The sequence below is a fragment of the Rhizophagus irregularis genome, chromosome 8, assembly GCF_026210795.1.
Source record: "Rhizophagus irregularis chromosome 8, complete sequence".
NCBI lineage: Eukaryota > Fungi > Glomeromycota > Glomeromycetes > Glomerales > Glomeraceae > Rhizophagus > Rhizophagus irregularis.
Genome location: NC_089436.1, coordinates 5,045,785 through 5,071,971, shown reverse-complemented (window position 1 = coordinate 5,071,971; position 26,187 = coordinate 5,045,785). Strand labels below are relative to the sequence as shown.

Sequence of the window (26,187 nt, the reverse complement as noted above, 5' to 3'; positions counted from 1 at the left end):
ATTGTTTAGTTGTTTATTTTTTAATTAATTTATAGTTTCTGAAAAATCCTTACCAGCAATAAAAATACCAATACCTTTAAAAACACGCAATTGTGCAACAAAATAGATCCATAAGAATAGAATAGAAATGGATCGGAGTTCAGGACTACTATTAATTTGGGATCCAGCAATAACAGGAAGGACATATGCTATTAATTCGATGTAAGTTGTAAAATTTTTAAAAAAGCGAAGAGAGTATATATAGGTTTCATTTTTTTCATTTTTTATAAATATAATATTAACAATGTATACAACAGCTCGTATAATCCATAAAATTGCTAAAAATACTCCCAAAATATAGGCTGTTATCATAAAACTTTCACTATAGCTGTTATTAGTATGAATTGCCGCAGCAAAGAGAATGAAATAAGCGAGATAATAAAAAAGAAACACTAGGAAATAACTTCTTGCAAAGGCGTTCCACTTGAATGTAACAATTGCCTCAAAAGGTTTTGACTGAAATGCTTCAAAAGATTGGAGTAAAGTTAGTTTTGCGAAGGGGCTTAATTCACGTACATCAAGAAAAAGATACGTAATGATATATATGCATAATTTAGAAAAATTTGGGTTGTTTAATTTAGTAACATTTGAATAATGACATAAGCCAGGTAGTGGGACATAACAGTATGTAGTTAAGCATGAAATACCATTCATCCTTAATATATAATTAGTATAATTAGTAAAATTTAAAGAATACATAAGATTTAGAAAGCAGAAAATATACTAACATGTCATTGGTCTCATAATCTTCATTGATACCAAAAGAAATAGAACCATCAAGCTTATGAGTCCAAAGATTTTTATAAGACGATTTATCCTTTTTTGGTTTATTTATTTCCCAGCTTGTTGGAATTTTTGCAAATGTAAGTTGCTTCAATAAAGTAGAAAGCATATGTGGATATTGAGTAGCAAGTTGAGGAAGTACGTCAACGACTACAGACATAAATCCTGGTTCATCTTTGTTAGAGCACTGGTGCCAACAATAATCAATTATTTGTTGCGTTAAGGAAGTTTTATGCATTTTAATTGCTTTTATCAAAGGATTTTTTTTGTAACAAACAATTGTTGGTATATAATGGTCATATTTTAAAATTTCCCTTACTATTTCATCAGCATTGCAGTTAATAAGATCATAAATAGCCATTGTATTATTAAAAGCATTGCATTTAATATATTGTTTGATAGTGAGTAAGTGGATTTGTGAGATATTATTGCTTTTCTGTTGTTCAATATAATGACAACTACTTTGCATCCATTCAGCAGTTAAACTTTGACCCTCTATAACTAAATCTAAGGGCAACAAGGTGTAGAGCTTCTTATTATCTTTGCAGGTTATGCAAAACTGCAAAACTCGAGTATCGGAAATGTGGTCTATATATTGACATGAAAATGCTTTGATTTTTGACTTATACAATAACCATACCAAGCACTTAAAATCCCATCTTTTTCCCAAAATAAGAAAATACAATCAGGCGTGACCATGATAGCACTCTCTTCATCTAAGTGAAAAAATATTGCTCCAGTAGGGCATTTCACATTATAACAAGAAAATACCAAAGAATAATTTTCTTTATCATTGTGAATTGATAATGCCTTCTTTTTTAAACTTTTATTTGTAATCTCATAGGAATTAATTAAATTATCAGGCCAATAAATATTATTATAAGTAAAAGAATTTAGATATTTTGTTGACTGTATGCAAAAGGCTTTTTCCCAATTCCATTCTTCAACAACAAGGGAACTAAAACCAGATTGTAGGATCACGGCTATAATTCGGCCATCCTTGATAAGTCTTATGTGTTTAAGGTAATCTGATTCAAGTTTTGGTAGCATTACTGTTGCCAATTTAATGCCTGAGCGGGCATCAATCAATGTGGCGCTCATAGAAAGTTCATTAAAACAAATTTTAAGTAGATGACGATCATCATGTACAAATGCAAAATCCTTCATATCTGCCACATTATGTCTTGCTATATTCAATCCTGTTTGACGTTCAATGATAGATCCATTTTCAAATGCAAGTAGATCACCTTTTGAAGAAATGATCATTTTATACCCAACACAAGATTTTGCTATAATATGTGAAGGACTGCTGCCCTATAAAAAAAGAAAATTTGGAATCTGTCCTGAAAAGTATGGAAAATGTCTGGAAAATTTCTGTGCGTCCGGAAAACATTCAGAAACGGTCACGTTTTGGAATACTTTCCGGACGCACAAATTCCAGACATTTTCTTGACACTCCAGAATTTGTCCAGAATTTGTCCAGAATCGAGTGTCCAGAAAATGTTCAAAAACATGATCGTTTCCGAATGTTTTCCGGACGCACAGAAAATTTCCGGACATTTTCCATACTTTTCAGGATAAATTCCAAATTTTCTTTTTTTATAGGGCTGTAACCAGCGCGAACATTAATCATGCTAAGAAATTTCTTGCTACACTGGGGTAAAAGAATATAACTCTTGAATGTTGATGGATTAAAGGTGATTATTGATTCAGCTATGTTGACATGATTCAATTTACGGATCAAAGTCCAGGGCCAAGAAGAAATGGACACAACATAGAAAGTAGTTTTATTTTTAACAACAAGTGTCATACCATCAACAAGAAATTTGGCAATACCCTTAACACTTTTCAAACAAACTGGGTAAGAATATTCCAGACGCTTTATATCTTTATGTTCCTTATACAATATTATGGGTTTGACTTCTTCAGATTCATTTTCTTCAGGTTGATAAAATAAGATAATGAATATTCCTTTAAACTGTAAATAGTTATATGGAAGCATCTTTGTAGAAACGGTTAAACCAAACTTGCCATCAAATTTTTCTTGAGAAATATCAATCATCTTTTTAATATCAATCTCACAATTTCCTATAAGAACCTTCTCATCAAGATTAAATGAATTTGTAGGGCGACTCCATAGTGAAACCGTCTCATTTAATATATTAAAGCTTGCGATGTAATTACCATCTAGTGAGATTGATACTGGAGATATTTTATCTATCCCTATAAAAAATAAATGTCCGGAAAATGTCTGCGAAAATGTCCGGAAAATGTCCAGAATAAATCTGGCATGTCCAGAAATTGTCCGAAAAATGTCTATTTTTTGCTACAAATTTGATACCTAAAATTTTGACATATCCGGACTTTGTCCAGAATATATCCAGAATTTGTCCAGTATAAAATTTTGGACAAATTCCAGACAGATAAACCTGGACAAATTCTGGACATAGTAAAAATTCAGATAATTTGAGCTGGACAAATTCTGGACGCTACTTCCAAAAAAGGAGGTCGTCTAAAGCGGGGCAAATCACGTGATTCGGTGTAATTTTAATTAGATTAATTTTTTATAAAGAAAAATTAATAGAAACTTTAAAATCATAATATAAGCGTATTTTTATCTGCTTTGCAAGTTTACTTAAGGAAAAAAAGTGGATTATGAATATTGTTTTTGACTTTACATATGAATGAACGAAACTTTGCCGATCATATCCAAAAATGGATAACGAAATTGAAAAAGTCAAATAAATCAAAAACAGCATTTAAAACCCTACTCTGCGCTCTAAGTAAACTTGCAGAGCAGGCAAAAATGCATTTAAAATATGTGTTTAGAATGGTTGAATATATGGTAAAAAGTTTTATTTTATGAAAACAATTTTTTTCGAAGTCACATGATTTGCCCTGCTTTAGACGACCTCCAAAAAAGGATAAATTAATTTTGTAAAAAAATGCAAAAAGCACAAGACTGACATTCATAACCTTTTTTGTCATACTAATTAAATTTGCTGAGCAGGCAAAAATACTATATATCTATGATATAAAACTTTAAATTAAAAGCAATTATAATGATGGTCACCTGTTGATCATCTTTTTGTGCCAAATTTTATGAAAAAATATTTCAGGTCAATTTCCGGACAAATTCTGGACAAAATGAGTATCCGGAAACGAGTGTGTTTTTGGAACAATTTCCGGACATGGTACTTGGCATTTTCTGGACATTTTCCGGACAATTATTTAGACAAATTTTCTGGACAATTTCTGGACAATTTCTGGACACTTATTTTTTATAGGGAAGTGTCATACCATCAACAAGAAATTCGGCAATACCCTTAACACTTTTCAAACAAACTGGGTAAGAATATTCCAGACGCTTTATATCTTTATGTTCCTTATACAATATTATGGGTTTGACTTCTTCAGATTCATTTTCTTCAGGTTAATAAAATAAGATAATGAATATTCCTTTAAACTGTAAATAGTTATATGGAAGCATCTTTGTAGAAACGGTTAAACCAAACTTGCCATCAAATTTTTCTTGAGAAATATCAATCATCTTTTTAATATCAATCTCACAATTTCCTATAAGAACCTTCTCATCAAGATTAAATGAATTTGTAGGGCGACTCCATAGTGAAACCGTCTCATTTAATATATTAAAGCTTGCGATGTAATTACCATCTAGTGAGATTGATACTGGAGATATTTTATCTATCCCTATAAAAAATAAATGTCCGGAAAATGTCTACGAAAATGTCCGGAAATTGTCCAGAATAAATCTGGCATGTCCAGAAATTGTCCGGAAATTGACCTGAAATATTTTTTCATAAAATTTGGCACAAAAAGATGATCAACAGGTGACCATCATTATAATTGCTTTTAACTTAAAGTTTTATATCATAGATATATAGTATTTTTGCCTGCTCAGCAAATTTAATTAGTATGACAAAGAAGGTTATGAATGTCAGTCTTGTGCTTTTTGCATTTTTTTACAAAATTAATTTATCCTTTTTTGGAAGTAGCGTCCAGAATTTGTCCAGAATTTTTTCATGTCTGGAATTTGTCCAGCTCAAATTATCTGAATTTTTACTATGTCCGGAATTTGTCTAGGTTTATCTGTCCGGAATTTGTCCAAAATTTTATACTGGATAAATTCTGGATATATTCTGGACAAAGTCCGGATATGTCAAAATTTTAGGTATCAAATTTGTAGCAAAAAATAGACATTTTCCGGACAATTTCTGGACATGCCAGATTTATTCTGAACAATTTCCAGACATTTTCGTAGACATTTTCCGGACATTTATTTTTTATAGGGCTTGATTACTTCATCCGACTTTATTATTCCAACGTATTTGCCATTATCAGTAAAGAATACCGAAATCAAGATTTCTGTTAAAAATAAAAAATTTATTAAGCGTGTAAAGTAATAAAAAAGAGATATTATACAAAATTTGGACATACCCAGGATTATTTTCGATAGTGAGTTCAAAATAATAACGACAACTGCCATCCGCATGAATCTTGTTAGAAGTGACGCTATTTTCATTATTATCTTCAATGACTTTTGTCAGGATTAAGCCATCATAACCTATTATATAATTGTCATCTTTTATTGTAAATGCGTCCCAAAACAATGATGACGCTCCCTTTTCTAAGTCCGTGCTCATATTGACAGTTAAGGTTTTGAAAGGTTTATGACATACAGTAAATTTTGGAAATTACCAACTGATGATTAATTTTATAAATTTTATACTTAATTTCTGTGTAACTCTGATTGCTAATTGATTTATTTTAGCCAATGATCAAACTTTCTCGGCATTTTCCATTAAGTAAAAATTCTTTTACTAATTCCTTTTTTAAGACATGTATAATTGTATATAACATTGACAAAACTAATCAATTCAAGTAATGATCTGTTTAAAATCTTTATTTAGTTATCATTTATCATACGGATATTTTTTCGTTATATAAATTAGAACTTCTTTATAGAATTTGGAAACTTAGAATTTCTTTAATTGCCGATCCGCCGATCAATCGGTACTCAGAATCCGCGTTTCCAATATAGGAAGGCTGATCAATTTTTAGCCAACTTAATTTTTTTTTTTGGAATATTATAATTGGAACAAAATTTTGAAAATTTTTAACTTTATACATGTTCAGGATACATTTTAAGGAGTGGAGCTATAGTATTTAATTTAAAACTAATAAGCAAAAAAATTTTTTATGCCAGAAATATGGGCGTCTGATTCATATGTGAATTACTAATTAAAGAAAACTAGGAATAATATTATAATATTGACTATATATTGAACAGAAAAAAATAATTTCGTTACATAATTATAGTGCCTATATTTATATTTTTTAAAAGAAGTGTTCTCTTTCATATGTGAGATGTTTTGTTTGAGCGGATATACAACCCCGATTTTGAACCTGTTTCCCAACCAGATTCCTGATAATTTTGGTTTAACCCAGATTTTTATATTAAGAAAGCATTCAATGTAAGGATGGTAAGCTTATGTAATACAATTATAATCAAAATTATCAAAATGGTGCGATCATCAACAAAAAAATTCAAATTCGTGTAACATAAACGTCTTGATCACGTGATAACGAACGAAAAATTGCAAAACTTTCTTCAAAAAAGATGTTTAAATTAGTTTATTGAACTTTATTGATTAAATTTTAATAAAATATTAAAATATCACACTTTTTACTAATTGGAATAAAAAAAAAATATTTATTTTAAAGACTTAACTTCAGCTCATAAAACTTTAAAATAAAGGAAACTAAGAATACTCTCATTTCTTGTTGTAAAGGAATTCGCAGTGTTAACTATGAACTTTACAAAGAATTCGTAGAAATTTGATTAGTAAGAGCTTTACACTTACAAAACTTAGATTTTAGTAAATAGAGGACTTATATTTTGTAACTGTAAAAGGAATTCGCAGCGTTTGTTGTGAGTTTTAAGAAAGTTCGCAAAAATTCAAAAAAATTTGAGAATTTTTTTATTACGACACCACATGATTGAAGATCGTACCTAATTTGAAAGTGGTTGGAAAAAATTTAATCGGTCGTAATGAATGTGATGAATGCAGTAATTTTGATGATAAAAATTCTGACATAACTCTTTAAAAAAAAAATAAATTAAAATTTCGTTACTAACGAAAATTGCTTTTGTGTGAGATTTTGACTAAATTCATTCTTTTACTATATTAATTCCAACTTTTTTTTTAGCTTGTTCAAATATTCTATAAATTTATATCTAATTCCCAATATGGAGCTATATACTGTAAGAATCACGAAAATTGGTCTTTTAAAGGATCAGAATTTCAGCATTGCTTCATTAAATATTTCAGGTCATTTCCATCAATAATTCCGTGAATAAGTTCAATGTTAAGTTCCCACATAAACATACCAAAATTGTATACCGTATAGAGCTAAAATGAGTTGATTAGAATCGATTCTGGAATCGATTCTAAATTCAAAATATTCTGAGTCTCCTGGGTTTAGAACGACTAACTATCGTAATCATCACATGTTCTATCTGAGTCTTAAATTTTTGATGCACATTTCTTATTTATGAGAGTTGGAAGAACTAAAACATAACTGTATATCAAATTCTTTTGAAATTTAGCTCCGTTAAATATTTTTGGCGTATTACTACATACATTAGTTTCTCTGTCTGCCACGTGATCGTCAGCAAATTTAGTTTGATCTTTTTCACTTCGTAATTATAACGGTTTCTGTTTCCTAGTATTATTAAATTTCTTTTACAAGTTATGTAAACTTTCATCATCTGCATTTCCATTATTATTGCATAACCTTTTGTCGTAAATATTATAATAACTAAATTTTGAAATAAATAGTTAGAAAACAATAAATTAAATATAAATCAAGTTAACATTTATTTACCTCATTTAAAACATATTGATATTTAGTGAATTAAAAAAAACCTTCTTACATCATTTGCCAAGTTGCTTTATAAACAATACCACAGTCTTCAAACAATGGTTTCAACTAAAACTGAACCGACCGCAAAACTGACCAATCATTGATCTTTCGCACGTGTTTTCATAACTTTGATTAAATCGCTTGGATTCAAGAGCGGAGTACAAGGATTGTTTAGGGAATCAGCAGAATCATATATATATATATATATCAAGAAGACTACGTGTGGAAACCGCGGAGCGAAAAAAGACAAACCTAAAATTTAAGTGTGAAGTCACGTGACGGACAGAGAAATTCACGGGATCGATCATTTTACACATATTCTTTTGCTGAAAATTAGTAATAATAGATCATAGATGACTTTACTGTATTGTGCACTATACCTTATTTGTACAATCATATACGGTAAATGCACAAAATTCATGATGACGGTATTACTCAAAAGATTTACTCAATATTATTAGCATATCTCGTCTCCCTTTTTACTTTTTCAATTTTCTGTTATTGAAAGATTACACTTATGTTGACAAGATTGTTTTTACCTCATTGTGTACCTAAAAGACTTCTTTGGAAAAACCTTGTGGTAAGTTTTTGTGTCTATTTCTATATTCTTGTTATTTTGATTTGTTTTGAATTATTATTTATTTCATTTTATGTATTAATTGATAGTGGACGCACAAACACAATTATTCAATTTACCCTGAAAATAAAGATATTACTAGGTTTAATATTGATTTAAGAGTATTGGATGATTATCCAACACTCAAAAATGTTGTTATTCGCATGATGTTTGAATTTCAACATAGATTGTGGGAAGAGATGCATGCAAAACAAAAAGAATATTTTGAAAAAAAGGAAGCTGAAAAAATAATTCAAGTAAAAAAGGAAACTGAAAAAATAATACAAGAAAAAAAGGAAACTGAAAAGATAATTCAAGAAAAAAAGGAAACTGAAAAAATAATTCAAGAAAAAAATGAAGATGAAAAAATAATTCAAGAGAAAAAGGAAGCCGAAGAATTAATGCTTCAAGAAAAGAAAAAGATCAAAGAATCTGAATATGAAGCTGATAAATTGAAATTATTAAAAGAAAATGTGGACAAAGTGAATAATCTAAATATTCAAATAGAAAAGTTAGAAAATGAAGTTGAAAAATATAAAAAATATAAGCAACAGTGTATATTAGAGTTTATTCGTGCACAATCATTACAGGTATTTAAATAATTTTAACCTATACTTTGTTATTAAAAAGATTTCTCAGTGTTTTTCTTTTTTTTTTCATAAAAGTCTTCAACTGAGAAAACAAAACCATTGAATAAGATCTTGGAGCAATTATCTCAAGATAAACAATTTACTTTGTTTTTAGAGAAAGTATGCGAGAAAAATGATTTTCAGTATACTGCTGTTCAACGATGTGCAGAAGATTTTCATCAAACTGTCTCAAAATCCTTCCAAACTTATAATCCATGTGTTAAAATAATTGATGCACGAAGTTGGACACCAAATGAAGTTTTATTATTAGGTGCCATCTATCACCATTACAAAATTCCATTTATATATCATGATAATGAAAATAAGTTAGTTAGTTATCCTTATAAATTCTAAATAAAAATTCTTGTAATGTGGCAAAGCTGTAAGGACTAAGAAGTGATTTTATGCTATCATTCTTTAATATTTAATTTATGATATAGCGCATATGCTGCAAATAATTTTTTTATTGCTCCTCAGTCCTCACTTACTAAATGGTTTGTTTGATTATGCTATATTTTTGATAATTTCTTCATCTGACTTATTCACACTTCCAAATAAAATAAAAATCAAAAGTAATTTTATAATATAAATTTCTTTTTGATAAGTGTCATAATCGATATTAAGGTGAAAATGCTTGATTGGTTGGTGTGGGGCTAATATATATATAATATATTAATTATCATCATCATCATGTGATCGATACTGTGGCTGTCGCACAGAACTTAATTTACATTTTTTTTTGATTATCAAGTAAAACATTCCACGTAGTTAATACTTTTATAAAATTTAAATAAACCGGTTTTAATAAAAAAACGTTGAAAATTGAAGTATTTTATTAGTGCATTTTTAAATACAAAAGTGTACTGGGTGTAGACAAACAAAACTTTTGTGTAAATTTATGAAAAATAATGTAAACAATATCGTATTGCCATACTAGCAGAAATGCTCAACGAAAAAATATGAAGGAAAGATCAGAAGATACAAATTCCTTAGATTCTCTAGAAATAGTTGAAGTTATAGACTTTTTTGATTATACTATGTAGCTTCTGAACGTACTGTATATAACACGAGTGGAAAATGAAGAAGGTACCAGATTTTTTGGTTGAAACGTTGAAGGGGCAGACGATTTTTCGTGGTTGTATATATATATATTTTCTATAATATTCTTCTAATTTGAACTTTATATTTTAAATGTTATTGTCCATCTTATTTAGGAAGAAATATGTTTTGTTCGCAGAAGCATGATTTAGCAGCCAAACAAAAAAACATTAAGATGTTTCAAAACATCGTGATGCAAAAGCTTTAATTGCAATGGGATTATTAAAATTTCCATTGATATTATTGTATTAAGGTTAGGATTAGTGCATGTGTTATTATCACGTTAGGGTCAGTACGCAGTGCTATTATTGCATTAGGATTAGGGTCAGTGCGTGGCATTATTATTGCGTTAGGGTTAGGGTTTAGGATATTTAGTTTATGGAATAGGTAAAAGTATATAAATTGGGAAGTTTGGGCGATGTAAATTTATTATATATTTATGTATTAAAAATATTGGCAAAATTAATAAAATTTATAGATTTACATTTACATTAAATTTACATTGTGGCAGGTAGGCCATTAAATAATCTGGGTCTTTTTTAATCTGAAGATAAAATTTATGGGTTGTTTAAAGATTTATAGTTATTGTGACACTGCAACATTTTTTTAAGATATTGAAAAATCAATTTATATTATAACTTATACTTCATAAGTCATAATAAAATATAATAGAATTTGACATAAATTAAAGATGAAATTACATTTATAAATTGCTAATCATCATTTAGAAAGTATTGAAGAAATAAATCAGAATTGTTTAACATATTCTCCAAGAATTTCGGACTATCTCCAAAAATGGAAATGATCGACATAGCCGTGAATTATAATTCAGGCCAGGATTATAAATTCGCCTGAATACTGCTGATCAATAGTAATTCATGTATTATCTGATGGATGAACGGATTATTCGCGGATTAAAACACTATCAGAATACAAAATGATGGAAATACGAGGAATTTGTGGAAATAAAAAATAATTACCCAAGTATGTGGGTAAGAACGTATAATTGGAACTCATCGTTTGTTCTAAACGTGGGACAACACTCGCTACATTACACGACAAAATATATAGCAAAGTCAAATGAAATTTTAATTATTTGTAACCAATATAATTAATAAATCTTTATATTGTTTTAATATTATGTTAATTAATTTATAGATTCAGAATGTTTTGATTGTCAATTAGATGAATTAGGTAAAGATATTTATTCTTTAGTTCTTTATTTTTTTAACTTATTATTAATTTGCAGATCTTAATGAAATTAATCACTTAATTTTGATTGTATAAATTTATTTTTACATTTGCTCTTAATAAAGTGAATATGTCAAAAAAAAATAAAAAATATTTGACAAAATTACAGGATCATTTCTATTAAAGATAATTTAAATTATATTTCAGTTTTTCTAAAACCATAAATAATAACTAGTATAAAAATAATTTATAAGTTTAATAATTAAACTAAATTCTTTGATTCTTATAAAAAAAATCATTCAATATTATTTTCTTCATCTGAAATACATAGCAGTATACTTAATATAGAAGTAATAAATTACTCTACGATCATACTCCATAACTAACTCCGTTCCTAAGTACGGAAAAAGAAACCTTATCAAAAGAATAATAAGCTCATTTTATATCTACTAAACCCTAAAAATCAAAGAAAAACTCTAATATCCTATAATAAAATTAAAACTAAAATAAACAGACAAAATACAACAAATTTCATTTGGACAAATTTTTTTACGTTAAATCACGTGACTTAAAACTGTTGTAAAGTTATCTCTTAACTATTAAAAGAAAAAGATTGTAGATTGTGACGTTAACCGTAAAGGTTTATCATTACAAAATGGAAATTTAATTTTTAATAATGAGTTTGCTATCGATCGAAATATTTGTCGAACTTTATCAAAACCATTACAATATAGACAACTTGAAATTCATTTGTCGCATAATTCTTTACAACTTATCAAAGATTTCAGGAATTTACTAAATTCTGGATGACATATAATTCTTTTGATCGCCTACATCCAAACAACATACCAAATTCACCAGTTGGAAATTTAAGGCGTCTACTCAACAACTTCCTACATTAGATATTATGAACAGAAATTTTCCGGATATTATGAATGGTCTAACGACATGTTTCCTATGTAATGAGGAGACGGAATCTAATAATCATATATGGCAATGTAGCAAATATTGAAACCGATCTTTGACAATCATGCTATAAAATTACATGCAATCCTTACGGAACATGCTGATTCACCACCTTTGTAAATGGCAAGATTTTATTCGTTTCTGCCAACTTTTTTCATGGACACGCGACCAACAAACCAATGTTACGCATCATCGAATTTTGTTCATATTTTTACTTAACTACATGCCTCAAGAATTATTGGTACCCTTTCAAGAGGCTATTGAATTTTGTCCACGACTTACATGTTGATATATATACTACTATTTGGAAACTTAGATGTTCATATTTCAAAGAATGGAAAGCTCGTAATAATATTATGCGAAAAAGTTTCACCTCTTACCGACGACATAATAAATCTGGTTCTTGAAAGATTATAAATACCCGTTCTCTCCGCGCTGTTCGTACATCATGTCAATATCGGTGTCCGTATGATGACGATCGACGTGCACGTGACAATAAAGTCATGTGGATTTATCTAATTTTTTGCATACCTTGGTTTCACTTTTTAGATTTTTCTTTTGGTTCGGATTTGGTTACTAGTGCGTTTAATTTTTCTTCTCTTCGTGCTCCCCCTATTTTTACTTTTGTTTCTAATTCCCTTTGTTCGTTCACTGCTATGGCGACTAGTTTTCCATTAGTCAGTTCGTTCTAACGAAGGGTGGGTCCGCCGGTTGGATTTTGTACATTTAGTTTTAGATCAATAGTGCATATGACTTTTTTGTAAAATTTCAATGTATCTTCGTATCTCACAAATGTATCTACCTTTCTAAAGTAAAAATAAAAATAGAATAAAATAAAAAAGAATGTAGACCAGAACTCAACTAACATAAAATTAAACTACAAACTAAACTAAAAATAACAATCAATCCTAAATTTAATGATTTTGCAAATATTTTATTATGACTTTATTGTGAAATTCATCTGACCTGGATGATCGACACAACCGTATATATGAAATATTATTTATGATTTTAATATTTATATATTTACAAATTCATTACAAATTATTGTTACATTGTTACAAAAAAAATCTTTTTTTTTTATCTTAAAAAATTCCATTGTAGTATTAAAAAAAATTACATTCTCTGTTGAAAAAAAATATACATATTTATTGTTACCATATCTCAAAGAAATTCATTACAGCAATTTATTGTTATAGAAAAAAAAATATCCCACTAATTAATATGAAAAGAAAAATTCCCAGAAAAACTAATTATAAGGATCTATTGTCATGAAAAAAAAAGTTTCCCAGAAATATTAATTAGATCTATTGTTACAAAAAATAAATAAATAAGTCTATTATTGAGCTGGGAAAAACTTAAATGGTGAATGTATTTGGAAAAAAAAATTCGGTTGGAAAAAAAAAGCCAAACCGAAAAAGGAAAAGGGATAAAAAATTTTGATTGGAGAAAAGTCAACCGGAAAAAAACAGAAAAAAAAATAAAAATAAAAATAATTCGAAAAAATAAAAACGAAAAAAAAATTTGGGGGAGAGAAAAAGAGAAAAATCGGGTTGAAAAAGAAACCGAAAAGGAAAAAGAAAGAAAAAATAAAAAAAAAAATTGAAAAAATTCGAAAAAAAAGAAAAAATTTGGGGAACAGAAAAAGGATAAAGAAAGAAATCGGGAAATTTTCGAAAAAAAGGAATCCGAAAAAAATAAGTACCGAAAAAAAAGACAATAATTCAATCCAAAATGACCGAAAAAAAAAATCCAAAAGAAAACAATACAGTCCTAAAACCTAAACGGGAAAAAGAATGAGAAAAAACAAATTTTTCGGTTTGAAAAAAAATTAAAAAATTTAAAATTTAATGGTTTTAATTATATGGCATGTGATTTCAAGTTACACAATTCAAATTATTTATACGGAGACTAATCCAAACGTCAGACATTTTTTTTAACCGGGAAATTTATTTTTTTTAAATACGTTTTTCTGGTTCTTATAGACCGAAATTTTTCAAAATTTTTAAAAAAAATTGGTTTTTTATTTTTTATTTTTCAATTTTTTTTTTCAAACTAAAAAAATAGATGATTTTAATTGGTTTCAATTTTTTTAAAAAAAATATTTTATTTTTCAGTTTCTTAAAAGTTGAATTTTTTTTTTTATTATTTATTCATTTTTTATTTACTACTCAATTTATTTTTTTTCATTTTTCATAACACTAATATATCTAATTTACCTAAATATTGATTTGTTATATTTAATTTAAATTGCATTAAACCTGTTGCAATGCAACAAGTTACAGCTAGTTATTAGGCTGAAAATTATTTTTATTTCAATCCAATTGTTTATTGAAAATTTCCTTTTTTCTTTTATGTTTGATCAATAGCGTAACAAAGTATTTTATTTCTATCAATCAGAAGTTTTGTATTCAAAATTTGAATGTTACACATGCTGCACAGGGGCTTATTTGTTGAATAAATTTACGTAATTTTAAAAAAATTTGTTTTTTACGTTTCATTTTATTATATGGTTAACATTTATCTTTGATTTTACTGAGTAAATTGTAATCTACATATATACAATCCAAATTAATTTAGTGTGGAAATATCAAAAATGAATCCTAAAGAAAATAAAAGAGATTTATGGAAAGAAGTTGATGGAAATGAATATCAGGTAATTCATTTTATCATTTAATAATATAATATTATTGAATTTTTAATTTGAATAATAATGTTTTTCTTAAATCATTTATTTCAAAAGGTACATGTTACAATTTCTACTATTGGTTCAACTACCGAATCAGCAGAAGAGATAGATGATAGAATAGTTTATATGGAAGATTTAGAAAAAAGAAAACAAATATATGGAATATGTGGGGAATGTAATGAACCTGGCACAGGAAAAAGATGGTGTCAACCTTGTAATGCTAAAAGATTTAAGGATAACTTTAAAAATTGGACTAGTGGAAATAAAGATATTGATGAATTTATACAACAATCACAACTTAATGCTGTGTATTTTAAAAAATATCTTGAATGGATACCTTTTGAAAAATTTAAAGATATTACTTATATTACCAGAGGTGGATTTGGTAAAATTTATTCAGCAAAATGGCCTGAAGGATATATTGAATCTTGGGATATTAAAAATCAAAAATGGGAAAGATGTAGCATAAAAGTTGCACTAAAAAGTTTGGACAATTCTTCTTGTATGTGTACAGAATTTTTAAATGAGGTAATTAAAATAAGAAATGTAGTCTATTTACTTTTATTTTTATTTGTGTATTACTTATATATTATTAAAAATTTTTGCTTTCAATATTTTCAATAGATTAAATCTCATCTTCAGGTTTATCTTCTTGATGTTATTCGATGTTATGGAATAACTCAAGATCCAAATACCAAGGATTATATGATGATTTTAACATATTGTAAAGATGGAAATTTGAGAAATTACTATCTCAATAATAAATCAAGTTATTATTCAAAAATTGATAAATTACGACAAATTGCAAGAGGACTTCTAGATATTCATAATGCTGGAAAAGTTCATAAAGATTTTCATTCAGGCAATATATTACATAATGTTTCATATCCACTTATAAGTGATTTAGGAATGTGCCAACCAGCAAATAATGAAAAGCAATCAGTTAAACAAGAAGGAATTTATGGAGTATTACCTTATATGGCACCAGAAGTTTTACGTGGATATCAATATACAAAGGCATCTGATATTTATTCATTTGGAATAATGATGAATGAATATATATATGAAGAAACTCCTTATAATAATATTCCTCATAATCATGCTTTATCTATTAAAATATGTAAAGGACTTAGGCCAAATAGTTTTAAATATACACCAAAATTACTTGCAGATTTGATTACTAAATGTTGGGATGCTAAAGCAGAAAATAGACCAACTGCTAAAGAATTGTATCAAAAATTAAATAAATTATTAATTATAGATAATGATACTAAATCTCAAGTAGATGAATATAATGATAAAATCAAATTAAACAGAACAAGTGAAAAAAGATCTAGCAACATTCAAACACATCCACAAGCAATCTATACTAGTAGACTTTTAAATTTCAAAAATCTTCCAGAACCAGTAAATTCAGGTAATCTAATTTAACTTTACTTTGGTAACCAAAAAAATGTTTAAATTACTAATAACTTTATTATTTACTAATAGATGCTACTAAAACAACATTACGTAAGTAATTATTTGTAACCAATATAATTAATAAATAAATCTTTATATTGTTGTTTTAATATTATGTTAATTTATTTATAGGTTCAGAATGTTTTGATTGTCAATTAGACGAATTAGGTAAAGATATTTATTCTTTAGTTCTTTATTTTGTTAATACTTATTAATTTAGTACTTACTATTTTGTAGATCTTAACGAAAGTGATCAAGAAGAAGAAAATAATATTTAATGATTTTTTTTTTTTATAAGAATCAAAGAATTTAGTTTTATTAAAATTATATTATTAAATTATTTTTTTTTATATAGTTATTGTTTATGGGTTTTGTATGTAATATTTTGGTTTAATAAAAATAAATTAAAAATTGGTTATCAAAATGAAACAAATTAAAACAATAAGAAAGATAAAGGATCAAATAAATAAAAAGGATCAAATGATAAAATTGAATCAACAAAAAAGGAAACTAAATGAAAGTACAACTGAAATAGAAATTCAAGGACAAAGTATAAAACGAAATGTAAGATGAAAGCCTAGTAAGTGATAATAAGCGATTCGACCCTAATCAATATATTGATTGTTTAATGTCATCTTATTTTTATTACCTTCTTCGGAAATGTTAGCAACCGCCATTCACCATATTATCGCAAAACTAAAAATCCTAGTCTCTTTCAACAAATCAAAGCACACTCAGGTGATACTTACAATGATATTGCAGATGCTCAGGTAAAAGCAGGTCGTTTTATATCCCCATTGACGATGATCAAACACGATCATCACCTACCCAATCAAACCGACAAAGATATACGTAAATGCATTAGCGCTATAACGTTAGAAAATCATCTTAATCACTATAGTCTCTCGGATATTAAACAATACACAACCGACAAACTCATTGAATGGTCTTTATCGAGCAAATGGTTTAACCACAACTCCAGATCTGTCGGCACAAGTGCTGCCACACCAAAGATACTGGATGGAAAATCCAAACTTCAAATAATACGTTACTTACGCTAGATATTCTTAACAGAAACTTCCCGAAATTAATAGATAACCGTATTAATTGTCTCCTTTGTGGACTAGAACCAGAACAAATCAACATATATGGCGTTGTCCTGCTTTATCTGACTAAATTCGTTTGATCTTCCGCAATTTGGCGCAAAATTAACGATTTTGTTACAACAAGAGGGTGACAAACTACTCATATGTATTCATGATACAATCAAATACTTAACAACCTTTAATTGGGCCTTCACGAACAAAGCCATTATATTTGGAAACATCGCTCCATCAAATGGAAACAATGGAAACAACATCATAATCTATCCAAGAACGATTTTGTTCGTTAGCACAAAACTCACGACTCTCGCATGGTCCTTCCTAATATGGATACATCAACCGCAGCACCAAAAAATACTTTCACTTCACAACGAACATTTAATTACGAATAATCCTCAATATGATTTTAGGAATTATAAATTTGCTTTTTATTTTATTTTCGTCATCTAATTTTTTACATAGTGACTCCTTTTATCGCCAAATAAATAGATGTGTCTTCCCGCAAGGAATATTTCACAAATAGATTATCGTCACGTTCCATTTTATGTTTAGTACCTACCGCTTATACTGACAGCATAGTTTATTTAGACTAGGTTCGCCGCCCACTTTTTCTAACCTTTTCTTTATAGATAGTTTATATATTTCAAATCTCAAGTTCTTATTGGCTGTCCCTTATCGGTCGGGATAAGGGATGGGTGGGCTTTTATAGAGTATAAATGAGGGTTCGTCCTTGGGAAAGGATGGGCGAAGAGTTTCAATTCGTGTCATTATTCTTTTGATTGTATAGGACTTTTTTATTGTTTACTCTCCTGCTTTTACATAAAATAAGTATTAGTTATTTACTAATCTAGTAGTATATAAATGGGTTATCATCCGAAGGATGATGACCCATTTATATACTAAACTAGATCAGTAAATAACTTTTTTATCATCCTGGATATACTAATTGATCCGCCAGTTTATAACTGGCGGAAAAAATCCTAAATACCAATTAGTAGCCAGGTGATAATGAATTTTATACTATATTAACATTAATATTCTCACAAGATATTACATTCATATCCATAACACAATGTTATTGGGAATAGTATTGAAGCATGTTTAATAATATTTGTAATGTTATAAGAACAAACTATTTAGAAAAAAATCAACAATTATAATATTGACAATAAAATACGCAATTTATTATAGCGAAAGTAAATAAAATATTAAAATGTATTACCTTAATAGTTTATTTATTATAATTAAATAATTAAGTTAAAACTAGTACATAAAATACATTTTTTTTGCCGAAGAAGAAATACATACGATTATACAAATCGTTTCACGTCGAAATAAAAAATTATTTAACACAAAAAGATTTTTTTTTTAATTAAATATTTTCAAATTTAATTGTATAAATTACTTATAATTTGCTACATCTCTATTGCTATTGTTCAAGAGATTCGAGTCTATAAGAAAAAAAGAATGAACCGTTAGCGATAATAACCTTTTCATTAAAAAGTAATTTAAAGAAAACCAGCTCACCTAAATCTGCGTGATGTGTTTTTTATTCTAGAATAACGTAATTTAGTTAATACATCTATACTTTCATAGCTAGATGGTTTTTTTTAAATAATAACTAGAGTCATACCCTAGGGCCGGTGACCGGTCCTTACTAAGAGTATGATAAATACCATAAATTTTAACACTTATTTGCAGAAACAAAAGTATTGGTAAGATATAATTTAATTTCGTTTGAAATAAATAAATAATTTATTTTATTTTTTTTTTCATCTAAAATAATTTTAATTTATTGTTTTTTACGTTTCGATTTAATAATCTTGTAATTTGCCTTAAAAGAAGAATTTTTTTTGAAATTTTATAAAAAACTTTTTTAAAAAATTTTTTTTCGTTTATAAAATTTATTTCACATGATTAAAAACTTATTAATATTGCAAATCAAATTTGGAGGATCCTATGTCTACATATGTTTTTAATACAGTAAATCAATTCGTGTAATATGTGTAATATATAATTTTTTTTTTAATAAAATCAAATATATTTTAATAAGTAAATTCATATAATTTTATAATTTTTTTTTTAATAATTAAATTCACATAATGTTTTAGTTTGTACTATGTTTTTTAATTATAATTTGGTTTTACTAATAAATATTTTTTTAATAAATAAATTTAATAAATTCAGGTATATATATTTTTTTAATAAAATAAAATTTGGAGATATATATATATTTTTTAATAAAATTCAGATACTGTATATATTTTTTTTTAATAAAATTCGGATATATACTATATATATTTTTTTATATATTTTTTGATCGGGTTCATTTAAGAACGTTTAAATTATTTCAGCCGCTTTTATATATTTAACTTCCTTCAATTCCCTATTATAATTAATCACAAAAATTAGCCTCCTGAACAATGTATAATAATAAATATTTCCTTGATATTAATATATGGTTAACTCTCAAATTTTTGACCAGCTAATTCATAATTCCTTGATGTTAATATATGGTTAGCTCTCAGATTTTTGATCAACCAATTCGGATTATAGTGCGAATATAATAATTACCGATCATCCGGATCATGTTTGCAACCCGCAACAAATCCGGCTACCATTCTTTTTTTATGGTAATGGGATCGTTAATTTTTACCCTAATAACCCATGATAAATCCAAAACTTTCACAGTTACTGAACCTCCTGCAATTATTACAGATCTCATAACTGTATCCTCTCGGCTTATGCTGACTAGCACGTTTCTCAAAATCTTTTAGGAGATTCATAACGAACTAAACTCTGGTCTGACTTTGAAAATCAAACCATATATAGTTTTGCTAAATCATCATTAATTGAATCTTGAATATCCTTCTTGTTGGGGAGGGAAATTTTCTTGTCCACTGTTCTTCATCAGATTCGTCTTTTAGGTTAATCTCAATATTTAGTTTAGTAGCTCCTTCAGTAATAGGATCACCACCTTTGACATTATCAACCATTTTTTTATCTTAATAAAGTCCTGTTACGTGACATACTGAGAATTTCTAAGTGCAATTGAACAACTGATAAAGCATATAACTGAGCTTCTAGAAATGTATAAGCATAATACCATATTTCCTCGTAATTTTACTTTTTTAACTGGTTTGTTTTATAAGCAATTTTGCAAGCTGCTCGATACTCCCTAGTAATATTCCATATTTCATGCTTAAAACTTCAATTATTCAGAAGAAAATTTCTCAATTTCATCTACATTTAACATATCCCGCCCTTTAGCAGCAATACGATAATCGATCGCAATATTCCAAAGATCGTTTACTCTTTTTTCATCTAACTTATTCAAAATGCCTTCTTTAAACCTTGGGGAAAAAATAGTTCGGCGCCTAGGTTTTGATGTTTTTCTTGAAGCCAATTTGGATTAAGTCGATTCGTTTTATCAGAATAGAAGTATAATGCGATGTCTCGGAACCGTTTATTAGTTTCGTCTTCCGTAGATAATGTGTTGCTAAATAAGATTCTTTTTAATTTTATTTGAATAAGCTACTTTACCGGCCAATAATTTCAAAATATTTAAAGAAGAAATCAATTGTTATGTATCTTTGACGTTAATTTTTGAAGTTTCTTCCGATTGTTCGAGATTTATTTCAGCATTTAAACTCTACAAGTGCTTAACTATATATTGAAAATATTAAAGTTCTTGGAAAGCTTTAAGTTTAGTGAAGAAAAGAAATTGACAGATATTAAAATAAAGAAATTAAAATTTTTGCTCAAATCTCAGACTGATCAGTTTTATTATTCTGGAGGTTTTTTTTGGGTGAAAGTTTTTCGAAGGTTAGAGGTTTGACAGCTTAGCAACGTTAATTCACGAATAATGTATTCCATAGGCATAACTTTCAATTTTGGAATTTCACATTTATGAATAGAGAAATGGATAAGCTTGTAAATTTAATTTATTACGCCATTTTTTATACTGTTATCGATGATTTGATTACTTTAAAGGTATTTAAATTATAAAAATGCCCAATTTCTAATTTACATAAATATTTATACGTATATGGAATTATTTTCACATATTGATTTTTCACCAATACAGTTATTTATAACCAGAACGATATTAAAAAAGAAAAATAAATTCGTAATTTCTTCTGTTCCTTCTCAATTTTTATAAACATATGCTAAATTAAACATTGCTACTTCATTACCATTTTCTGCTGCTTTTTTGATACAAATAAAAGGCTTTTCTAAATCTTTTCCTGTCCCTTTTCCATGTTCATGCCAAATGGTTAAACTATTCATTGTTTAAACATCTGTACATCTATTTCTTCATCACCGTTTTCTGCTGCTTATTAAATAGCATACGCTTAAAAGCTTTTTTAAGAACAAATTTATATTTTTGTTATGCCATTGAATGGATTGAAATTACCTAATCGTGATTAAATGACTGATATCTATAATCAGTAATACTGATAATCGACATTTCCTCATAAGAAGAAAAGAATTTAACAAAATAAGCCACACAATTTTGGCATCACAAGAGGTATTCCAATAAAGTTCATGATACCTTGTTGAGGATAATATCTAGTTAAACATTGAAAATTTCAACTTTTTTCTCGAAAGATTCTACCAACTTGTTTATAGGATTATTATCCGAAGCATCCAGCTCTTCTATATATTGATGGCCTAATTCTAAAATATTATGAATATTTTCCTCTTCGTAATTACCAAATTCTACTGGTTCTTCAAACCAGACCTGCCATCGTTGATAACGATTGTCCAGTAAACTGTACATTAGACGATCAGTATTATTTTCCTGTTGAGGTAGCACAACTTTGTGAAGATAATGTGTCAAGAAAAGATTACCACGATATTGGCTAGGGTTTAATGAATCTGGGATGTAACTTCCTGTACCAAGCGAAAGCACCGAAATCTTTTCTTTTTCTGCATTATATTGGATAGCTTTCTCATAAGCTGCCATTGTTGAGTTATTGAGATGTAAAGTACCATCTAAAAAAAAACTCCTGCCTTCCATTTCGTAAGATGGGAATAAAGTGGGTGCAACTGTTGTTGCCATTAAAGTATCAACAAAAGTATCGTTTTTTAAATAATTGCGACGATCGTCATTTCGTGTATATAAATGTGTCTGTGTTAAGTCATTAACATCCACTGTAGGGATAACCAACTCAGTGAGCGCTTTACCTAGGCGAACTCTTCCAAAGTATTCCGAAAAAAATGATCTGCAGTCTTGGTTTTCGTGTTTTGGCTTGAATAATGACCATGAATTATCAGGGATAGTGATTAAATTTCTTGCTTGGTTCTGAAAAAGATTTAATATATCTGAAGCCGAAGACTTTGGTTTTGAATCTGAACATTTATAATATGGAGAGTCATAAAGTTCACACCAGGATGGTACTGATAGTCCGGCAGCAATGAAACCTCCAGTTGATGTTCCAGCTATCATATTAAACAGATGAGAAATGGGTCTATGGGTGCGATATTCGATCTCACTAAGCCATAAAGCAGGTAATATTCCACCTATACCTCCTCCATCAATTGAAAGAATGTTATATGTAGAACTTTCTTTACTATGGGAATTTTCTAAATAATCTATTTCATATTTAATTTTCTTTTTTCCTTTTTCGTAACGGTTAATCCGCCATTTAATCGTATTTTCTTCACTTAGTTTTTTGAGAAATAACCTCTGCTCATCAGCCAATTTGTTTTTATGATCTAGTCTCAATGCCTCAATAATATTTCCTTTAGCTTCGCTATAATTAATTTGTTTACAATAAGCAATACTGCGAAATCGCCAATATTCTGATGAAGAGGTCAAATTTGGATTCGTATCTATAAGTCGAATAACTTGAGTATATTTGGATAATTTTAGTGAACATTTCGTAATACCAAGTGCGGCCTCTAGATTTTTTGGATCTATTTCACGTGCTTTCTCATAGTTCTTTTGAGCAACTTTCCAATAATACAAGCTTTTCAATCGGTTTAGTCGATTAATTTTATCTTCTTTCTCAGCTAATTGTTCATGGATTGCTGCTAGTGTATTATAAAGGAGCATTTTATTCTGACTTGAAAGCTCTTGTTTTAGTTGTTCATTTAGATAACTAATAAATTCACCGTCTAATTTGGGCGATTCTTCAGATGATTCTTTGGGTGATTCTTTAAATGATTCTTCAGATGGAGATTCCTCACCATTAATAATCCATAATAAATCTTCTAATACTTCATGACGAGCACCACTAACAAATTGATAATTACTACCAATTGAATCTTGAATTTCCTTAATAGTTTTGATAGCTCGCTCGATTTCTTCTTTACCAGCAACTAATATATCGGAAATTGCTCGATTGATTTTTGTGACATTGCGTATTTCTTCCAACCTTGATTGAAAAGGCATTTCTTGGGAATGATCCTTATCTTCTTGGGTTATGATAGGATCTTTAAATTTATCAAAAATACTAGGTGGATTGAGTTTCATGCGTAACTCATAAATATGATCATCTAGAGTCTTGGCCTCCTTTTCAAGTTTTTCACTCAATACTCCATTAAAAACATTCATTGCTAACTTCTTCAAGTCTGTTGTTATCATTGCTTTGATTTTTGTTTTTTCACTACTTAAGACCTCGCCAAGCAAATTTAATAGATAAGCAATACCATCAAATCTAAATCCATGCTTTAAGAGTGTTTCTATTATATGATCAGTATTAATGAAATCTTCACGTTTTACTAATTTTAAAAGACTATCATTCGTCTTCTTATTATATTCCTCAGAAAGTACATTAATAACTTCCTGATATTCACCTTTATCATAAGCTTCTATCGTTTTTGTCATGATTTTATTAAGATTTTCACGAATTTCTTGCTCTTCTTTACCATGACTCTTGGTGTGTAAATTTACTTGATAACGAACCAATTTTCGGTCTGCCCTGAGCATACTTATTTTTATAACTTCGTTATTAATTGAATTTTGATTAGCTTTTTTCTCAAAAAGTGAAATCTTCTGATCCACCGTTTTTATATTATCGAATTTGCTCTTTAGTTTAATCTCAGAATCTAATTTTTCAGTAATCACTGTAACATCCACCATTCCATCTTTAACTTTTTCAAATATTTTGTTTGCCTCAAAAAAATCCTGTTGCGTGACGTTTTGAGAATTCATGAGATGCAATAGAATTGCTGATAAAGCACATAACTGAGCTTCTATAAATTTGTTAGAAATGCATAAGCATAATGCCATATTTCCTCGTAATCTTACCTGTTTTTTTAGTTGCTCAGCTTTATCAGCAATTTTGCAAGCTGATCGATATTCTTGGTAGGCTAACATTCCATTATCTATGCAAAAAATCTTTAATTCTTCAGAAGAAAATTCCTTAATTTTATCTCTATGCAACACTCTCAACTTATTCCATTGACCTTCAGCTGCATTACGATAATCGATCGCAATTTTCCAAAAATCATTTGCTTTTTTTTCTTGAACATTTGGTGAGATTCCTTCCAAGTCATCTAATAAACTTTTTTTAATCTCTAGAGCAAAATTAAAAAGTTCGTCACCTAGATTTTTATGTTTTACTTGAAGCCAAGTTGGAGTATTAGGTCGATTCGTTTTATCAGAATGGAGATATAAAGCTATGTCTCTAAACCGTTTATTAATTTCTTCTTCTGTAAAGAGAGTATTGCTAAATAAAATTTCTTTTTTGTTTGGAGAATTCAAGACATGATATATAAAAGCCAATCTTTTTGAATAAGCTGCTTTACTAGCTAATGATTTTAATTCATTTAAAGAAGAAGTCATTCGTTGTTTATTTTCTTTATTAATTTTTGATTTTTGATCCTTGCTAGTATCTTTAGTGTGAGAATTTTCCAAATAAATTAGCGACTCATTAATTGGGTTATCTGCTATCTTACGTAAAATTATCTCATATGCAACGATATTCTTATAATCTTCAAAAGATTTGGGTAAGTTATTAAACTGTTGAAAAGTATTTCGAAAAAATTCAATAACGTTATCATCTAAAATATCTTTAACCCCCCTTAATTCTTTCTCTACAGCTTCATGAATATTCTCTTCCTCTTGATTAGAAGCTTGATAGATATTTCCTAGTGCAACATCCACAAATAATCTTGGCTCTGTCCTGTAGGTATCTATTCTCTCAGGCTTTTCAGAAAAATTTTCAAATTTCTTTGCTAATTTTTCCTGCTTGCTAGCTCTGTCTCCTTCCCCACTAAATTCTAAATAATTAGCATATGTTATGTGATATTTATACCTAAAAAGTCCATGTCGTTCTTCATCATCTTCTTCTAATTTATCAATTAAATTTTTTCCTTCTTTAAATTTTTGTTCAATCTCAGATTGGTTTAGAGTTTTGTTTCGAAGTTTAATTAAGTTTTCTATCTCTAAAAAAAAATTCTCAATTTGATTTATTTTTTCTAACATTACGGATCTCTTCTAAAATTGTTTTACTCTTCCTTATATTAAAATGTCCTATAAATTTTTTTTTTAAAAAAAAAAACTTTGCGGGGCTTTTTAAAGAACTTTTTGCGATCGCCATTGCATATACTAAATTTGATTAAATGCGAATTTTTCAAAAATTATGACGAATCATATACATATTTATAATATATTTATAATAAAAACGTCTATTCCTTATTTTATATAAATAA

At 28.1% G+C, this 26,187-nt stretch overlaps 5 protein-coding genes across 5 annotated transcripts; 2 read left to right on the top strand and 3 right to left on the bottom strand.

The window, feature by feature from the left end:
• Positions 1-24: 24 nt before the first annotated feature.
• OCT59_028981 (uncharacterized protein) lies at positions 25-2,884 on the bottom strand (the record flags this gene model as incomplete). The annotated part of the gene is made up of 4 exons (XM_066147698.1): positions 25-694; positions 768-1,329; positions 1,458-2,136; positions 2,447-2,884. 4 exons carry the CDS (start codon positions 2,882-2,884, stop codon positions 25-27), a joined length of 2,349 nt encoding a protein of 782 aa, XP_065994380.1.
• Positions 2,885-5,180: 2,296 nt separating this feature from the next.
• On the bottom strand, positions 5,181-5,486 carry OCT59_028980 (uncharacterized protein; the record flags this gene model as incomplete). The annotated part of the gene is made up of 2 exons (XM_066147697.1): positions 5,181-5,208; positions 5,281-5,486. The coding sequence occupies 2 exons, from the start codon at positions 5,484-5,486 to the stop codon at positions 5,181-5,183; spliced, it is 234 nt and encodes a 77-aa protein (XP_065994379.1).
• A 2,801-nt stretch (positions 5,487-8,287) lies between these two features.
• On the top strand, positions 8,288-9,369 carry OCT59_028979 (uncharacterized protein; the record flags this gene model as incomplete). The annotated part of the gene is made up of 3 exons (XM_025311769.2): positions 8,288-8,350; positions 8,437-8,976; positions 9,052-9,369. 3 exons carry the CDS (start codon positions 8,288-8,290, stop codon positions 9,367-9,369), a joined length of 921 nt encoding a protein of 306 aa, XP_025168507.2.
• A 7,620-nt stretch (positions 9,370-16,989) lies between these two features.
• On the top strand, positions 16,990-17,481 carry OCT59_028978 (uncharacterized protein; the record flags this gene model as incomplete). The annotated part of the gene is made up of 2 exons (XM_066147696.1): positions 16,990-17,000; positions 17,088-17,481. 2 exons carry the CDS (start codon positions 16,990-16,992, stop codon positions 17,479-17,481), a joined length of 405 nt encoding a protein of 134 aa, XP_065994378.1.
• Positions 17,482-21,477: 3,996 nt separating this feature from the next.
• On the bottom strand, positions 21,478-26,019 carry OCT59_028977 (uncharacterized protein). Its single transcript, XM_025311768.2, has one exon. The coding sequence runs from the start codon at positions 25,958-25,960 to the stop codon at positions 22,100-22,102; it is 3,861 nt and encodes a 1,286-aa protein (XP_025168504.1). The 5' UTR covers positions 25,961-26,019; the 3' UTR covers positions 21,478-22,099.
• Positions 26,020-26,187: the final 168 nt, after the last annotated feature.